Raw genomic sequence first — 17,463 nt, 5'->3', positions numbered from 1 at the left:
GCCCACGGTCCTTCGGTCCCTCCATGCGACCGGGTGCTCGGCTTTTCCATTTTAGCCCTTTTCGCCCAGCGATGTGCACTTCGAAAATCAACTCCTTTTCTCATTCCGGGGCTCCCAAGGGCTACATCGACCTCCTGCGCAGTCTCCATGGGCCTCAGTCAGCGCGCTTTGACCGAGGCCCTCGTCGTTCCACGCCGGCTGCGATGGCCACTAGTTCAAGGTGTTTTCGATCGCTGTTTTGGAATTCACTAGAGGTTTGTTCAACCTGATTTAGTCATGGTTCTTTGATAGTCGTTTATGGATCTGATTCGGATCATTTATTTAATGTAGTAATATATTTTAGCCCACATTGGGCAGCTGAATTGGTGACCGCCATGATATGAAGTATTATGCAAACAATGAAATTCAAGGTTCAAATCCACATGGGTCAAGCCAAAAAAGTAAGAATGTAGTAATAGATTTTAACATTAAACAAGGATTTGAACTCAATCGTCAATACTATTAGTATCATAGTCTCATCAAAGTACTAATTGTTTTCTGATTACCATTTCCTCTTCTTTTAATAAGAAGGTAGATAATTTATAGTTAGGTATACTCACCTTATATGTCCCTTATTTAAGTACATAGTAAACTTTGAAGTAAGCCTCATCATTTAGAGACTTAATTTCTAATCACGTATTCTTTCCTATCTATGAAACTTTTGTAAAATTCAATATTAATATATTACTAACTTTACTAGCATGCCTTAAATCATCAATCTCAAAATTAAAATTATCTACCTTGTATATCCCCTTGATTGTTACCTATTGTTCTTACATCACTTTATATCTTTTTCTAACCCATTCTAGGACCACTATACCTAATAGACATAAACACTAGGTCACCATTTCTTTTTTCTTAATCTTAATCCATTGCATAAAGGGATGGTTAAGCCTCAATGATTTATCCATAATGTGGTAATTATCATTGTTCACCCTTAGAAAGTTAACTCATCTCATCATGTTGTGAACTCAATGCTACTTTATTTCTTTTATTGTGATATTCCCACTTAGCAATTATTGCTAAGTGAGAATATATTTTTTGTACAAGTTTGGTCCATCACTTAGGAGAAGTGGGTTGGAGGACCCCACTTCTAGTTTTTTATTGTTGAAGGTACTCACACAAGGGAAAAAGGAAAAATCGAATTCTTAGTGGAATGTGGGGGCCATCAAGAGGGAAATATGCTCCACTTAGGAAATTCGAGCTACTTGGGAAGGAAAGGAGTTCGATGATGGGACCCACATGAGGAAGAGGCAACCAAAGACAAATAGAAGAAAATCACATCAGTTTGGATCTTTTGACATTTTTTACAATTACTTTCACCTAGCACGCTTGAGTTTTTGAGCTAAGTCTGCACCTGAGATTCTCTAGCGCGTTTCTCACCCATTTCTTCGGTGGACTTTGAGTGCAATCCCAAGGAGGGAAGTCGATTTCCTTGTGATATTGTTCTGCATCACCTTCAAGCAATTCGTGGGGGGTTCTTGTACTTTCTTGGGCGTAGGATAGGAGTATGATTTGCTTGGAGTGGCCAACAAAGAGCATAAACCTTATTGAGGCTTCTAGGGGAGCCTTGCACCATTATTTGCTGGATATTTTGGGTAAAAGATCAACCAAATTATAGAGGAGCATTGTCGTACCAGTGTGACCATATTGGTGACTGAATGGGCCTACGCAAAAGGAGTTTCGGGGTACATGCGGGAGCTAGGGAGGTGACCACTTAGATATAATTTGAGCTCGAGATTTTGGGAGATATCCAAAGGAGTGAGCCCCTAGAATTTTGCATTTTTTTGGAGGGTTGGAGAATTTATTTACTAGTGGGCCAAAATTCTCAGCCAAGTAAGGAGCACACTAAAATTGGGGTCAATTTTGAGGGTTGGAAGTAGGCCAAACCCTTTCTGGGTTTTCGTGGGATATTTGAGAGGAGTCTGAGATTAATTTCCAAAAAACATTTGGGAACTAGAAGTGGGTCAAACAACAGATCTTTTGTAGCAGACTGGGCAATGTTTCAAGTGAAATGCAGGGCACAACCGAAGCACACATTCCAACACTTGGGCATTGGACTTTTTAACTTGGGGCTTGTCTAACTTGCCTTTTTGGAAATCCCAGGTGCACTCACACCAATTTAATAAATTGTCTCACATGGGTTATATTTTTGGTGGTATTCCAGGTGTTCACTTATGTGTTTGATTTTTTTGTGTTTGTATGTTCTTATTTTCTTTGCTTATCACTGTATTTCCTAAGTAGCAATATTACATTTATCATGGAGTCACCCTTCTTCATGAAGAAGTAGTGATTCTTTCCCTCTGCTATATGAAGTCTCAATATACCATCAATCCACTCATGAAATAATGAAAGATGGATTAGTCAAGCACACCTATGAGCCAATTCTCATTTATTTTTTCAATTTGTGCATAATTCTTCATGAAATATCATTAAAGAATTTTTAGCAGCGTTCCTTATTCAAATAGATGCAAGATATTTTCTCATTAGTCTACATAGTCTATTTCCTTTGCCAAAAAGTAGACATTCTCATTTATCATTTAATCCTTTAAACATTTTCTAACTCTATATGGCCATGAGGGATTAACCATACAAATCCCCACACATCTTGAAAACATTGATCCAATTATGTCACTTGCCATTCATCACCGATTAAAAATGTTGATAACTTCCTAGCTTGACACCATAAATTTTTCTAAGTCATTTGCTACGACCCTTATCATTCATCCTTAGTCCACATTGATGCTACTCAATCCACCTGTCAATATTATTAAGTAGGAATCTTTCTTAAGAGAGACACCACTATATTATAAATTGATATCTTTTTCAATTTATCTACTGGTCTCCACTTCTTAAACTTTCATATTTACTACCTTTATAAATGGAAACATTTTCACCTTATTTTATTGTATGGTGTGACTACAAGATTAATCATATATTCAATTTGGATCATACCTATCTTGTAAAGAACAAGTTGTTTCTATTCCCTTGACCTATTATTTAATTATTTATGTCATCATGCTATAAGAAGTGTATTGAGTTTCCTTCATTTATTTAGACTAACTATCAATTAATTAGTGTTAGTTGATCAAGTTCCTTTATTACCATTCCTCCCTTCTTGATAAGCAATGAACTCAAAGAAAAATAACCCAATAAACATTAATTATGACTTAAGCCATTATAACTCAACAATCACTCTAAATCCATCTTATATATTCTCAATCATTTAGTCTTATCTAAACCATTACGTCATCATCACTAAGTTTCCTTCTAAGTCTAAACAATCTTCTACTTTGTAGAAGTCCCTTTTTCCCAAACCAGTGGGACTCATTAGCATTGTAGAAGTTCCAAACTTTAGTGATATCATATTTGAATAGTATTCTCTACAAATGATTGATGCCAAGATTTTCACTTATTGATCCCTGGACCTCTTCACCTTGTATTCTATAAATTTACTCATTTATTGACCTCACCATTATTGAAATTGAAATTTGACATAACTCTTTTTCATATTTTTCATGCAAATTTCACTAGATTTCAAGAGAGTTGTATGTAAAAGGATTACAAGGGCTAGACAAGGATTTATTCATGTTCAAAAAACCCAATTATGTTCATAACATTAGAAACTGTCATGAATATGGGCCATTGTTTCATGATTTCCCTCAGCAGTAGAAAGAGGTTCCCACCCGTTGGGAAATTCCTCCTCAAGATGGCTTCCAGGAGGTGTCGAGTCGGTGCTCTTCGGGAAACACGGGTCCTCCTAGACATGCTTCGTCACCACCCCACTCCTTCCCATCAGCGGCCTCAAATCATCAAACCGAGAATCGCTTCGCACTTTTGGAAGAACCAGCGGAAAACGAAAACAAAAAAGATCCAAAAACAACAAGCCAAACCCAACAAGTAATGGAACTGGAAGAAAGTCCTGAAAACCCTAACATAAAACAACTAAGTAAAAGGAAATCTACGGAGGAGATTTCAACTAGTAAGGAGATCCAATAGATCCTTGCACAAGCTCAACAGACCCTAGAGCACGAAGTCAAAATGGATTAGCTCAACTCCAAGGAGAGGATTATGATAACCTTTCTACGAAAATCGGCCAAGGCTGGATCTGAAGATATAACTCAAGAGAAACTGGATCAATTTTGCCAGGTCTTAAAGGAATGGGAAAAACTTCAAGCTCCTTTGGAATCCTCCCCACCACTCAGCCCTGGTGATCCGAGATGAGGAGGCGTCTTCTGAGCGTGTGGAGTCCAGTTGGGGGTTCAAGAGAAGAAATAAGGGTATAAAACCAACCAGTGAAGTGATTAGAGAAGTTGGGGCAATCTTAGTCAACTCAAGGCAAGCTAATGTCCTCATAGATTATTACCAGCGCTTCTTACCCCCTTCTCAATTAATGTAGTCTCCTGGAATATAAGGGGCCTCAACTCAAAAGCTAAGTTGAGGTACTTATGAGATAAGATTCAATAATTGAAACCGAGTATCATTGTATTGCAGGAAACCAAGGTGACACAGGAGAAGCTAAGCGAAATCATGAGAATAAGATGGTCCTCGACAGAATGTATGGTGATTGATGCTAAGGGAGATGAAAGAGGTGTAGGGATCATATGGGATACCAGATCTATCTCCTTTGGGTCTTGGATAACCTTCCCCAACTTTCTTTTAGTTCAATTTGAATGTATTGGTTCCTCAGTGAAGGTTTGGTTAACAGAGGTTTATAGCCCGACTCTCCCGAGAGAGAAGTCGGGTTTCCTTAGTAGTTTACATAAGTTAAGAAAAATTATAGGCAAGGGTTGTTAGATCCTTGCGGGAGATTTCGACATGATCAAGGAATTGGGCAAAAATAAAGGAGGAGTTTTTCGGCTTGATCTTATTTCTCATTCTCTTCAGAAAACTATTCAAGATCTAAAAGTTGAAGACATAGATTTCATTAATGGTATCTTCACATGGAATAATCGACGATGAGGTAGACACCAGATAACCCAATGCCTCAATCTCTTCCTCATCTCGGATGATATTCTCCAACAAGATCTCTATCTTCAAGCTTCTATTCTCCCATGCTTAGGTTCAAATCATTGGCCCATCTATCTGGAAATAGACTTGAGAATGGCCCCAAAGAACAACCCTTTCTTCTTTGAGGTGTTATAGCTAGCAAGTCATGATTTCATTGCAAAGTTAGAGGAATGGAACCACTCTGGTTTTGGCAATATTAACAAAGAAAAATGAGTGCTAGAGGATGAAATGTGGACAATCCAATAAAGGATTATCTTAGAAGTATGGATAGAGACCCTTGCATCACAGGAGGAGAAAAGAACGAAGTAGGAGGAAATCTTATGGAGGCAAAAATCAAGAATGTAGTGGCTCAGAGAGGGGGAGCGCAACATGAAGTTCTTCCATAGAACCATGTTAAAGCGCATGTAAACTAGATCTTCTCCCTCAATGGATTGGGAGGACAACGACTTATCCATAACGAGGAAATTTCATAGGAGTTTATCTCCCATTTCCACACTTCATTTACAAAATCGGGGGTGGAGATAAGTGAGGCCATTTCCAGGGTCAGAAAATGTATCCCTGAATTAGTTATGGAGGATCCGAATGAGGCCTTCATGAGGGATAATTATTATGCATAAGTTCAAGAAGTCGTTCGTGCTCTCCCTTCAAACAAAGCTCCGGGACCTGATGGATTCACCTCGAATTTACTTAAGGCTGGTTGGCACTTCCTTGAGCCAGAAATTCATGATCTAGTTGATGAATCCCATCGAACCCAAAGAATATGGTTGGGACTCAATGCCACCTTCCTCATGCTCATTCCAAAGAAAGGTGTGGCGTTAGACCTGAATAGATTCAAACCAATTTCTATATGCGATGTCATTTAGAAGATAATTTCAGGAATTCTAGTTCGGCGTCTCAAACCCCTACTGAAATATATAATTGGACTTGAGAAGACATGATTTGTGTAAGGGCAACGAATTATGGATGGAATTATAGTGGCTCACGAGGTAAGCCACTCTCTGAAATCGTCCAGAACTCTAGGTATGCTTATTAAAATTGACATGTCTAAAGTTTTTGACCATCTGAGGTGGAACTATATCCTTTCTGTTCTTAATGCTTTTGGATTCTCTCATTCATGGATAACTTGGGTGAAATCATTGATTGAAACACCCTTCTACTCCATCATAGTCAATGGCTCTCCCTCTCGACCTTTTCGGGGCTGAAGGAGATTGAGACAAGGGGATCCCTTCTCCCCTTTTCTTTTCATTATTGTAGCTAAGGGGTTGGGCATAATCATAAAATCAAACTCCGAGTCCAGACGTCTTCATGACCTGTGGTTATCTCCGGAGGCTCCCCCAATATCGCACCAGCAATTTGTTGATGATAACATGCTATTCAGGAAGCCAAATTTAAGGGAAGCTATTCAATTCGGTTTCCTCCTCTCGAAGTTCAAGCAGGCTTTGGGAATAGTCATCAACGGGGAAAATTTTGATATTTTCTTCTTCAACACTCATCCCGAGGTTCAAAAGCACTCATCTAGGACACTCGGATTTCACACCGGCTCTCTTTCAAGCACTTACCTTGGAAGACCCTTGGTCTCTAACTCCCTAAAAATGACATGTTAGAAAGATCTATTGAATTGCATTGACCAGAAGCTCTCTAGTTGTTTTTTCGGGGTTCTGAACTCGACCGACAGATTAACTCTCTTGAAGGAAGTTGTGTAGTCTCTCCCTGTTTATAAGCATTCGGCTCTTCCAAGCACATGAAGTACTTACAAGGACATTATTGCCAAATTTTGTAGATTACTCGAGTCGAGAGCGCAAATTTGAAGGAAGTGGTCTTTGGTGGTCTCGGAAAAACTATGCAGGCCAAAGACCCATGGTGTGACCTTAGTTTGAAAGACCCGGATATATTATCAAAAGTCCTAGGTGCCAAGTTATGGTAGAGGTGGTTGTAGGGTGGCCAAGAAATATGGTAGACCCTCCGGTGTCACAAATATGGCCAGATCGTTTATCTCAATCCTTTTTTTGAATATCAACATTTTTTAAGCTATTTGTAATATGGAAAAAGAGTATAGGGACATAATTCAGGATCATGGCTTCTAGGAAGTTAGGAATGGTTGTGAGGACAAATTCTGGGTGGAGGCCTGGATGCCATACCTTAAGCTAAGTCAAGCAGAGAACCTCAGGGATATTTAGGTATTCACCTCTCAAGTAGGAGCAATGTGAGTTAAAGACTTCTGGTAGGACAACAACAGGTCGTTAAAATGGAGAGTGTGGAAGTCTCATGCACACTGGCAAGAACATGATCCCCCCTAGCTTGGGAGACATTGTCCTTGAATCTCCAGCAACACCCTATATTAAATTTTGGAGATCCTGATAAACTCATATGGCCTCGTCTTCCCTGGGGTATGTTCTCTTTTAAGAAAGAGTATACCATTCTCTCCACTTCAGTATATACGACACAAGATCCTCTATGGAAAAGGATTTGGCACTCAGGGCTCTAACCAAAAGTATCATTTTTCCTACGGCTCATTGGTCATGGAAAACAACTTACTTGGGATAAGCTACGGAAAAAAGACTTTTTTGGCCCTTCTTATTGTCCACTTTGTGCTAGTGTGGAGGAAACAATAGATAATATCCTCAATTTTTGCTCTATGGCAGTAAACCTTTGGAATCAAATAGTAGCATTATTCGGGGTTGTTGATCGGTCTAAGAATAGTTTGAGAGAATTGTTGGAAATATGGTGCTAAAATTTCTTCAAGAACCCCATAGTAAACAAAGCATGGTGCCTCTCTTAGGGCTTTGTCCTTTGGAATCTTTGGAAAGCCAGGAATCGGGCAGTGTTTCACTCAGAGGTCATCAAAACCGATCAGGTTTGGGAAGTAACAAAGCACAATATTAAAGAATACATCCTAGTTTATCGTTGGTCAAAGGAGAACTCGAAGGTTGAGGTTCAAGAGTTCGCCATCCTTAGGGAACTGGATCTCAACCTAGATTTAATTTCCTTAGGGTCTGCTCACCCGCTCTCCCTGAGGGGGAGCTCGATCAATACTTTTATCTAGCCACCGCTAGGCTTCTTTAATCTAAATTTTGACAGAGCATCTAAAATAAACCCTGACCCTGTGAGTTTAGGTGGCTCAATTCATAATGAAATGGGGAAGGTGGTGAAACTCTTCGCAACGACGTGCGGTAAAACCACCAACAATGTTGCTGAATTTATAGCACTTGAGAAGGGGCTACAAATTGTTGCTGAGATGGGCTTGGAAAAACTGCAGGTCTCTGAAGATTCTCAAATAGAAATATTTATGTTGCAGAAGCTTATCAATGGGTTTCCTCTAGAAAAGGTGGTCAACAGTTGTAGGTTGGAGCGTATTTGTGAGCGAATCTATTCCCGATTATCCTCCTTTTATTATGTAGTCACGGAACATGTGAGAAGAAATGGAAATCAAGTAGCCGACAAGCTTTCCAATTGGGGAAGTGAAAACTAAAGCCAGGAAATTCTTTGTGATTGGCCTTTTAGTTCTCAAACCCCTCATCTAGATGAGTTATGCCAGATAGTTGTTAATGAGTAGGGTTCCCTGATGGGGGTGGTTGCCTCCGAGACATGCTTGATGCGTGGAAAATGAAGGGTCTTATACGGAAGATGGAGAGGAAATATAATATTACCTCCCATTACGTAAGGTGTAAGGTGAAAGGATATGCGAGGCGTGGGAGATCTCATTCGTCCTCCGTAGGAAGGTGTGCTGGTTAGGTAAGGCGATTAATGGCGAATGTTAGGGCTGTTATAGGTTATATTGGGTTAATAGTGTGGAGGATGGTAGACTTTATCTGAGCAGTTGTAGTTTGCCTGGGTTCCTCGACCCTCGGGTAGTCTTGGAGTGGTGGAGAAAACAACGTCGCCACTTCCTCCACTGCACTTCCTCGACCACAGATAACACTCAGAGAAATATCCACTGAACACCGCAAGAATGGACACCAAGTACGACCTCCTTAACATGCAAATTTCCCACAACTGGCTGACGGAGGCGACAAGCTAGGCACAGGAACTCAACCTTGAAGCTTTTGTCTGTAGTGAGTTTTTTGTTCATCCTCCTCTCTTAGGGTCTTTCCTGGCCTTCTAAGATGCATGAATGTTGGGGTATAATCTCTTGGGCCTATGGGGAGGAAATTGCTAGAAACAGAGGTAGCGGGGCTTTGGGTTGGCCTGTTTCGAGCGTGGCCAAAAGCATGGCTGGCAGTTTTCTCAATTGGGTGACTATCATTTGGTCACAGAGGTCGTTGGGGGATCTGGTGGAGTTTTCTCCAGATTTTACTTGGCTTTGGTTAGGCTCTTAAGGCACTGTGCTTTGGGGTGAACTTAGTCAGCCCACGACTCTGCTTCTAGGTGTCTCCCCTCACAACGGAGAGGAAGAGTCGTTGGTTTGGCTACGCGGAATTTAGGTGTGTCCAAGGCTGTCTCCCTCCTAGCTGGTGTGTGGCAGCTAATAGTTCCAAAGGGGAGCCTCCTCTTGGTTGATTTGGGGCTACCTTTAGGCTTTCTTTGGCTCACAGTTTGTTAGGAGGTTTTGAGGAACGTTGTAGGTCTCTGTTTGGAGGTGTCTTTCTGGGAATTCACCATGTGATTGTATAACGGAGTTCTCGCTCCCAACCCCTGTGGATGGTTGACTCGTCTAGTTGGGTGGCTCGGGCAACGAGTTGGAGGTGGCGTTGAGGGATAGGGTTGTTACAACATCCAAGCAAGGAGGGTGTGTCACTGGTGGTGTGGACAGGGTGTTGTGTGGTGCTCGAGGTGGAAAAGGAGGTGCAGTTTTCGTGCAAGGTAGACGTGCAACTTGCAGCGATAGGAATGGGAGTGTGGATCGTGGTCATAGAGTAGGCGTGCAGGGTCACAGTAGCAGACAAGGGCATGCAAGTCTTCCAAGGTGTGCAGGTGTTGGCCGACTGAACCGCTTTGCTGCTCAACTTGATTTGCTTCCGTCAGTTCTGGATCGTCTGGAAGCATACGACAAGACCAGAAGGGAAGAACATGAGGTTGTCATGGCAATGCTAAACTAGCTACACTACTTTCAATGCCATGTCAAAGAAGGGATTGTGTTGGTTTGGCGGGGAGGGGGAATTTGCTAGCAGAGAATATTGAGAACAGAAACGTGGGTTTCTCACTTTGAGCAACATTTTAGATGTTCATACCGCTGCCCTCCCCCTCCAGAGATTGGGCGGGATAATCTAACGTCAATCACTTTTGATAATTCAGTATGGTAAGAGGTGTCCTTTTGGTTCTGTTTGTCTTTTGGTTCTTTTGGCTTATCAGGCTCTGGACTTCTAATCTACTTCTCCTACTATTTTTTTTGTAATATGGTGATAACATTGGTCAACAAGTCCAGTCGGGGAAGACCACTTGCATTTTGATAACTATGTACTCTCCTTTTAATTAATGAATAGATCCTTGACTTACAAGAAAAAAAAAAAATCATGTGGTTCGAATATCTATTTTCAAAAAAATAAATAAATAAATAAAATAAATAAATAAATAAATATATATATATATATATATATATATATATATATATATATATATATATATATATCTATATCTATATCTATATCTATATCTATATATATATATATCCCCGATCCACTCATGGAATCTTTGTGCAAACTTCCCGAATGCAACGACTAGTCGTATCAATAGAGATCGAAGGGACAGAAGAGGAATTGATGTCCAAGAAACCTTGCTAGGAAAAACTGTTATGTTTTTCAGAGTGAGCTACCTCCATAAAACAAAGAACGCAACAAATCATTGTCTTTATATAAGATAACATGAATGGTAAGTGAAATAGCAACCTCAATATAGGTGCGAAATAGTAATAACCTGCAAGCTGACAGTCTTAGGACGCACTGTCAGAGTCAATTTTGCAGGTGCTAGATAATTTTGTCTTAAAGTAATATGGTTTTGTCTTAATTCTCATTGTCTTAAGTGACCATTATCTTAAATATAAAATTGTCTTAAAATATTTTTATAAATATTTTGTCTTAAATATAAAATTTCATCTTAAAATATTTGTCTCAAATTACAATTCAATTGATATTAAATTTTAGTGTAAAATAACTAAAAAAGAAAAAAAAATATTTTTATTTCATATTCAATTCCATCCATATTAAATTTTAACATAAAATAAAAAATAGTTTTTTAAAACAAGATTTCTTTTTACTTTGAAAAAATGACTTAAAAATGCCCCATGGTAATAGTGTTATTTAAATAAATATACTTGTGTTGTGATAAATATCGGATAAATCTAATTTTCTTAGAAAACACTGAAAATTAATCGGGGGGAACTATCTTGACTTCACAGATCAGAAATTTCTTTCGGGTGATGCTCATTTGATCGGAGAAAGAATGCATCCCACCTAGGTTAAAGCTGACTACGAACAAACCATGACCATTGAATTTAGGAGCGATCTATAATGCGACTTTTCGAAGATTTTCGTGACGGAATCCGGTGGAAGAAATTGAGGTCAAAATAGTTTTTTAACTCATTCTGAAGAAACTAGCTATCAAACTTGCGATTCCAATAAACCGAAAAAATCCGCCCAAAAAACTTTAAAAAGTGGCGTTATAGACTATTTCTTGACTTTAGAACCTGAAATGAGTGGTAATAGGTATCATCGTTAATCGTTAAGTATGTGAAGAATGTAGTATCATCACACCATTTTGGAAATCGGAACACGTAGCATTTAATTTAATATTTAATTACTAGATAATGCCACCTTTCAGTCACCGGAATTTTGCAAAATATAAATGTATTATTCCTTACTCTTAACGTGTACGATTTAGGTATAAGCGTTAATGTGACAGACTCCATACTCTTAACTTGTACGATGTAGATATAAGCGTTAATGTGACAGACTCCATATTTTATGGTACGGAATAGTTGGTGTGTGAATTTAATGTGTTAAATACTTGGTTAGAGCGGCGAATACGTGCCACCGGCCATAAAATTTCAGGCATGTGTCCATATACTTATCTCTTTCAACTCAACAATTATATCCCATCTTGCTTTCAACAAAAACAATTAGCCGTAGTCTAACCAGTCTGCAGTCCAACCATTGTGCCGCTCCCAAAAGAGTCTTATTTAGTTTGATTTGTGGGAAGTTTTTTGTGGTTTTTTTAAGTTAATCTTTCTAAAATCTGGTCAAAATTTCTTGAAATCACAAGTTTGGCACTTAATTTATTCACAATCTAATTGTTTTAGGTTTTTTTTTTTTCTGAATTTATATATACAGTGAAAAACCAGATAAATAACACAAATCAAAATTTCACCTCAAATTTTTCCATATATTTCAACACACAAAAAAATTCAAAAAATTACACTACCCAAAAAGTAGTGATCCCATTTATTGTATAATGTATTCACCTGATGAAAAAATTGATGAGGATAAAGGTAATTGTAGTGATCCCATTTATTGTATATTGTATTCACCTGATGAAAAAATTGATGAGAATAAAGGTAAATTATAGGATACATTGTTTGATTATCTAGCGTTCAGTTTTTTTGTTATGAAAGTTCACAATAAAGGCTACCAATTTCTGCACAAACTTCTAATTAAACTTAGTATGCGGATTACTTTTTCAAGTTGGCGCTGGGCAAGGGTGACAAACCCCTAGTTAAACTTTGTATGCGTATTACTTTTCCAAGTTGGCGCTGAGCAATGGTCAGTGTCGACACATTTAAATCACAGATCATATGAGTGCACTATTTTTTAAATACGATATTGATTATCGAGAGAAATAGGATGGATGCAGCGTGCAAGGGTGTACCCTATAATGGCTTGGATTTTCATCATCTTGACTAAAGCTTGTTTGTTTTTATTTGATTAAGAGCTGGACGTTGATTTCGGTTAGAAGTTTGTCAGTTGCAATGGCAAGGGACAGATTGAGTATTTTGGATGATACCCTAATCTCATCTCATATCCTTTCCAAGCTTTCCTTGAGAGAAGCAATCCGCTGTTCTTTGCTCTCGCGTAGATGGCGATGGCTTTGGACATTATTACCCAATCTGAAATTTTCGGATGACTGTTTTACTGAAGAAGTAATTGACAATATTCTGTTCTTTCATTCTGCTGAGCTTGAAAGTTTGAAGATTTTAGGGTTCTATTCTGACAAGATGTTGCGGAAATGGATCAATTCTGCATCCCTTAAAAGAGTGAAACAAATCAGTCTTAAAGTTAAAAATCTTCCTACCACTCTGTTTTACTGCGATTGTACCACATTTCTGAAGCTTTCCTGTTTGAAATACACACAGCCATTGAAATTCACACAGCTACCGCCTCTTTTTTGTGGTTTCAGATACCTTATAACCTGTTCTCTAATATGGGTCTCGACCAATGATGATATCCTGGAGCAGCTTGTAGCAAAATGCCCCCTTCTTGAAAATTTGAGAATCGAATATTGCACAGGTCTGAGGGATTTGAAAATGTGTGCGGTCAATCTCAGGTTTTTAGGGTTTGCAGGAAATCACACTGCAGAGTCGGTGACAGTGGACTCCCCGAAGCTGGTCGACGTCAGAGTACTGGATTGTAGCTATAGATTGAATATGAAGCTTAATTCATGCGCGGCTCTGAATTTTTACGCAGGCAATGACTTAGCACTTTGGTGCATTTCGGCCACGGAATCGTTGAGAAAAATTAAGCTTTTTGGGTCGTCCATGTTTGTGATTTCTCTCAGAGCTCTTAACTCTTTTCATTACCTGGAAGAACTCATCATAGAAAGTATGGATAAGGTAAATACCTGAAGGGCTCATACTTTTTAGGTTCAGTTTTGAGCATCTTGGTTTTATTATAGAGGAGATTTACAAAGGCAAATTTTTCATGGCGGAACAGGTAGCAGGGTCGGTGGCAGCGAATTTGATTCTTCGCCTGGACAACCTAAAGAAGGTGCACGTAGTGGTTTCAAAATTCAGTGGGGACGAAATTGCTCTGGTGGGTTGCCTTCTAAGAAGTGCTCCTTCTCTCCAAACAATGACACTTACATTACCCAGTTGCCCTCAATATATCCACGAGAAGATATTCTTAAAGCAACTTTTGGGTTTGGAAAGATCTTCTGGAAAAGCTTCGGTAATTATAACCGAAAATCATAGTGAATACTGCAATGGCTGCCAACGTTCTTCAGACGACCAAGATCAGCACGTGTCTTCATCGAATGGTGAAGATAGGAATAAAGCTTTATTTAGAGAGTGATAGATTTTCCAAAAACACCAGTAGCTTCATAGACAATTTTTAGAAAAGGTATGGGGCTTGAATTGGTATTTTGATACTTTTGTGTGATTATTAAGCTTAGTCTTTGCTGCAATATTTTCATGTATCTCATGACATTTTATCTGTGTTTCTGGCTTTCTCAAGTCACTTCAACTTTATTTGGCATGTTCTTTTTGTTTTTGTGATGCTTGGAATTCGAAACCAGTGAGTTCTGAAGTTGATAACACAATTATTTTATTGAAAGTGTAAGAGTGAGTTTCTTTTCGCATTTTCCATTACTTTATTTGGCATGTTTATGTTTTTGTTTTTGTGATGCTTGGAATTTGAAGCGACTTCTGAACTTGATAACACAATCATTCTATGTGAAAGTGAAAGAGTGAGTTTCTTTTGGCATTTTCCATTAATAAACGTGAGAGTTTTTAGCATTTTTCATTAATAAACGTAAAGAGTTTTTATAACATTTTACATTCATAAATTTGAGGTCAGCGAAATTTGAGTGAAGTGTTTTGGTCTGCCATGGACAAATAGCATTTAAGTGTTTTCTGCCATTTTTATTGCTTTCAAATTGTAAATGTTGTAAACTTTTAGCTGAACGTCCAACAAATTGTCTTTTAAAAGCGTGTAGCATCACTGGAACTATTAGAAATTTGGTTAAGAGCCAAATACTTCATAATTCTTCTCATGAAAATGTGTAATTTCAGGTTATGTACATTCATTGATTGTTTTGAATGTCGTTGGGCAGTATACTCAGATCAATAGTTTAGGGCATTTGACAAAATTTGTAATAATCCTGCATTGACCAATTGCACCATTTCCTTGCATGCCGTAAGGGTGAAGGAACTTTTTATATTTTAATTGTAAGTGTTATTTTCTTATTGTTTTGTGATATTATAATCTTAATATGATTTGAAGGTGGTGTATATTCGATTTTAGGACTGTGTTGAAGAGGATCTGGCCACTTGGATTGATATTCTTAATTAAAAAATAATTTTTTGGAAGTTTTTTTTTGGATTTTTCTGGTTTAATTCACTAAAATTTGGTAAGAATTTATTGAAATCACAAGTTTGATAGATAATCGCTACACAATAGAATTGCCCTAAGGGTTTTTCAGGGTATTGAATCCATATATACAGTTAAAAAACTAGTTTAAATAACACAAAAATAACACAAATCAAGATTTTACAACAAAATTTTCTGCCCGATTCTGGCACCACCGGAAATCCCAAAGGGGTTTTCAGGGTGTTGAATCCATATATACAGTGAAAAAACTAGTTTAGAGAACACAAATCAAGATTTCACAACAAATTTTTCTGCAGGAGTCTGCCACCACAGAACACTCCAAAAAATCGCATAAAAGACAACTCCATTAAAAAATATAATTTCTATTATATAATTTGAATGGTTAATTTTATGTGTTTCTTTCTAAAAGATTATAGGTTTAAATTTATAGGGATATCATATATACACTTTTTAAAATTTTAACAATTAAATCATTGTATAGAGAAGGAGTCTTATCCACCAATTTAATTTAATGTTTTCATTTATTTTAAAACAGCAAAATTATATAAATTAAATGATTGGTACATGTTGATACATTTCCCATTAAATTAGGAAGATTTAAAAACAATCATGAAAATTAAGTAAATTATAATTTATTTTAAATTAAAGTAGTTATATACATTTAAAAAAATATTTATCATTGAAATTCTTGATTCATAAATAAATTTTGCTACAATATTATGGCTTACTAATACCAAACTCAAAAACATATAAACTACATTCATACAACATTTTTTAAATTAATTAATTTAATTAAAAAATAAAAAAAACATAACTACTTTCAAAATAAATCTGAACCTTTAATATATTACTATTATGAAAAATATTCCATAAAAATTATTTCTATGCCATATACTTATAATTAAATTAAATTATAAAAACTTTATGCAAAATAAATATATTTATAATTTATTAAACAATTTTTATTTCCAAAGATAAACCTTTATATATATATATATATATATAATTATTTAAACCACTTCAAATTAATTTGCGTTTAATTGACTTCCCCCAACCCACACATATATAGTCGTGTCGATCCAGATCCAATTATGGTTTAAGTAAACTTAAAAAGTTTTCCCATGGCTTGAGTTTCCATTCACCTTTCAGTGGGCCTACCTCTGAATTATGCATTTTGTGTCTTATGGATTTCATTTAACTTTCAATGAACTACCTATCAATTCTAAACAACTTTCAGCGAATCTACTTATCAACTCTAAACAAATATTCATAAGGATACCGATTAAAAAGCATTACCATTCAAAATATGGAAAATATTAAAAATATGATGCATTTTACATGCAGAATCTTCTTTCCTAAAATGCATTTTAGAATTCCAAACTTTGTAGGTTGGTTCTTTTCATAATGTGTTTGATTACTCCATCGTATAAATTAATTAACTAGAAGCATGGTTTATAATAAGTTTATAATATAATTTTTTTATTTTTTTAATTGAAAAAGAAATATCAAGTTTGAGTATGTTATACAAAATAATTTTGTTATAAATGTTAATATGTGTTTTTAAGTGAACATATTTCTTGGTCTGTGAGAGCGATGGAGGCGACAACGACCGTTTTGAGCTGCGGCTATGGGTAACTGCGTTTTTTTACCCTTTGTTACTCTAGGTACCATTCTTAGGGTCTGTTGTCACTCTATGCTAGTTGTTGCCTCCATTTCACGCTTGCTGCTCCCTCCTTCGGTTACAGTTGCCCCGATCTCGCTAAAACATGGAGGACATGGAACACGATGCGGTCGATTATTTTGTTGACCCAAACCTCGACCAACAAATCTTTCGGTGATCTAACCCTATGTCGGTCATCTTTCACCGTAATCTATCTGCCTCTTATCGCACCAGCGCACCTCCTGTGGTTACCTTACGTGGAACTTCTGCCTTCAGCCTCCATTTTGCTAGCCTCTCCATCGATTCTCTGGATCTAGATTGCCCACCACTCTCACTTGCGACCCTCCACCTCCTCTTTGCGTGTTCTCCCTCCTCTCCACCTTTCGAACCCTCGCCTCCTGGTGATTACTTCTGCGCATTTCATCTCTTCTCCCCTTCGGGACTTGCCCCTCCAGATGTGCCTGCGCAGCAGCCCCCAGTACCAGGTATCCCATCCACCAC

The 17,463-nt window shown here is 37.6% G+C and overlaps 1 protein-coding gene across 1 annotated transcript; it reads left to right on the top strand.

Annotated features, from left to right (window-relative positions):
* Window positions 1-12,946: 12,946 nt before the first annotated feature.
* Window positions 12,947-14,264, top strand: LOC149255032 (F-box/LRR-repeat protein At3g26922-like). The gene is made up of 2 exons (XM_089454926.1): window positions 12,947-13,807; window positions 13,908-14,264. The coding sequence occupies exons 1-2, from the start codon at window positions 12,947-12,949 to the stop codon at window positions 14,262-14,264; spliced, it is 1,218 nt and encodes a 405-aa protein (XP_089311052.1).
* Window positions 14,265-17,463: the final 3,199 nt, after the last annotated feature.

Source organism: Pinus tabuliformis, chromosome 7 (genome assembly GCF_031772625.1).
Source record: "Pinus tabuliformis cultivar Carrire ecotype Pingquan chromosome 7, CPIR1, whole genome shotgun sequence".
Classification (NCBI taxonomy): domain Eukaryota; kingdom Viridiplantae; phylum Streptophyta; class Pinopsida; order Pinales; family Pinaceae; genus Pinus; species Pinus tabuliformis.
Note: the sequence above shows the minus strand (reverse complement) of the source record. Positions and strands in the feature narration are given on the sequence as shown.

What these genes read in the sequence shown, in the direction of transcription:
- LOC149255032 (XM_089454926.1), top strand. Translation starts at nt 12,947, where the DNA reads ATGGCAAGGGACAGATTGAGTATTTTGGATGATACCCTAATCTCATCT. An exon ending in TCATAGAAAGTATGGATAAG is followed by an intron (nt 13,808 to 13,907) that starts GTAAATACCTGA and finishes ATGGCGGAACAG; the next exon opens with GTAGCAGGGTCGGTGGCAGC.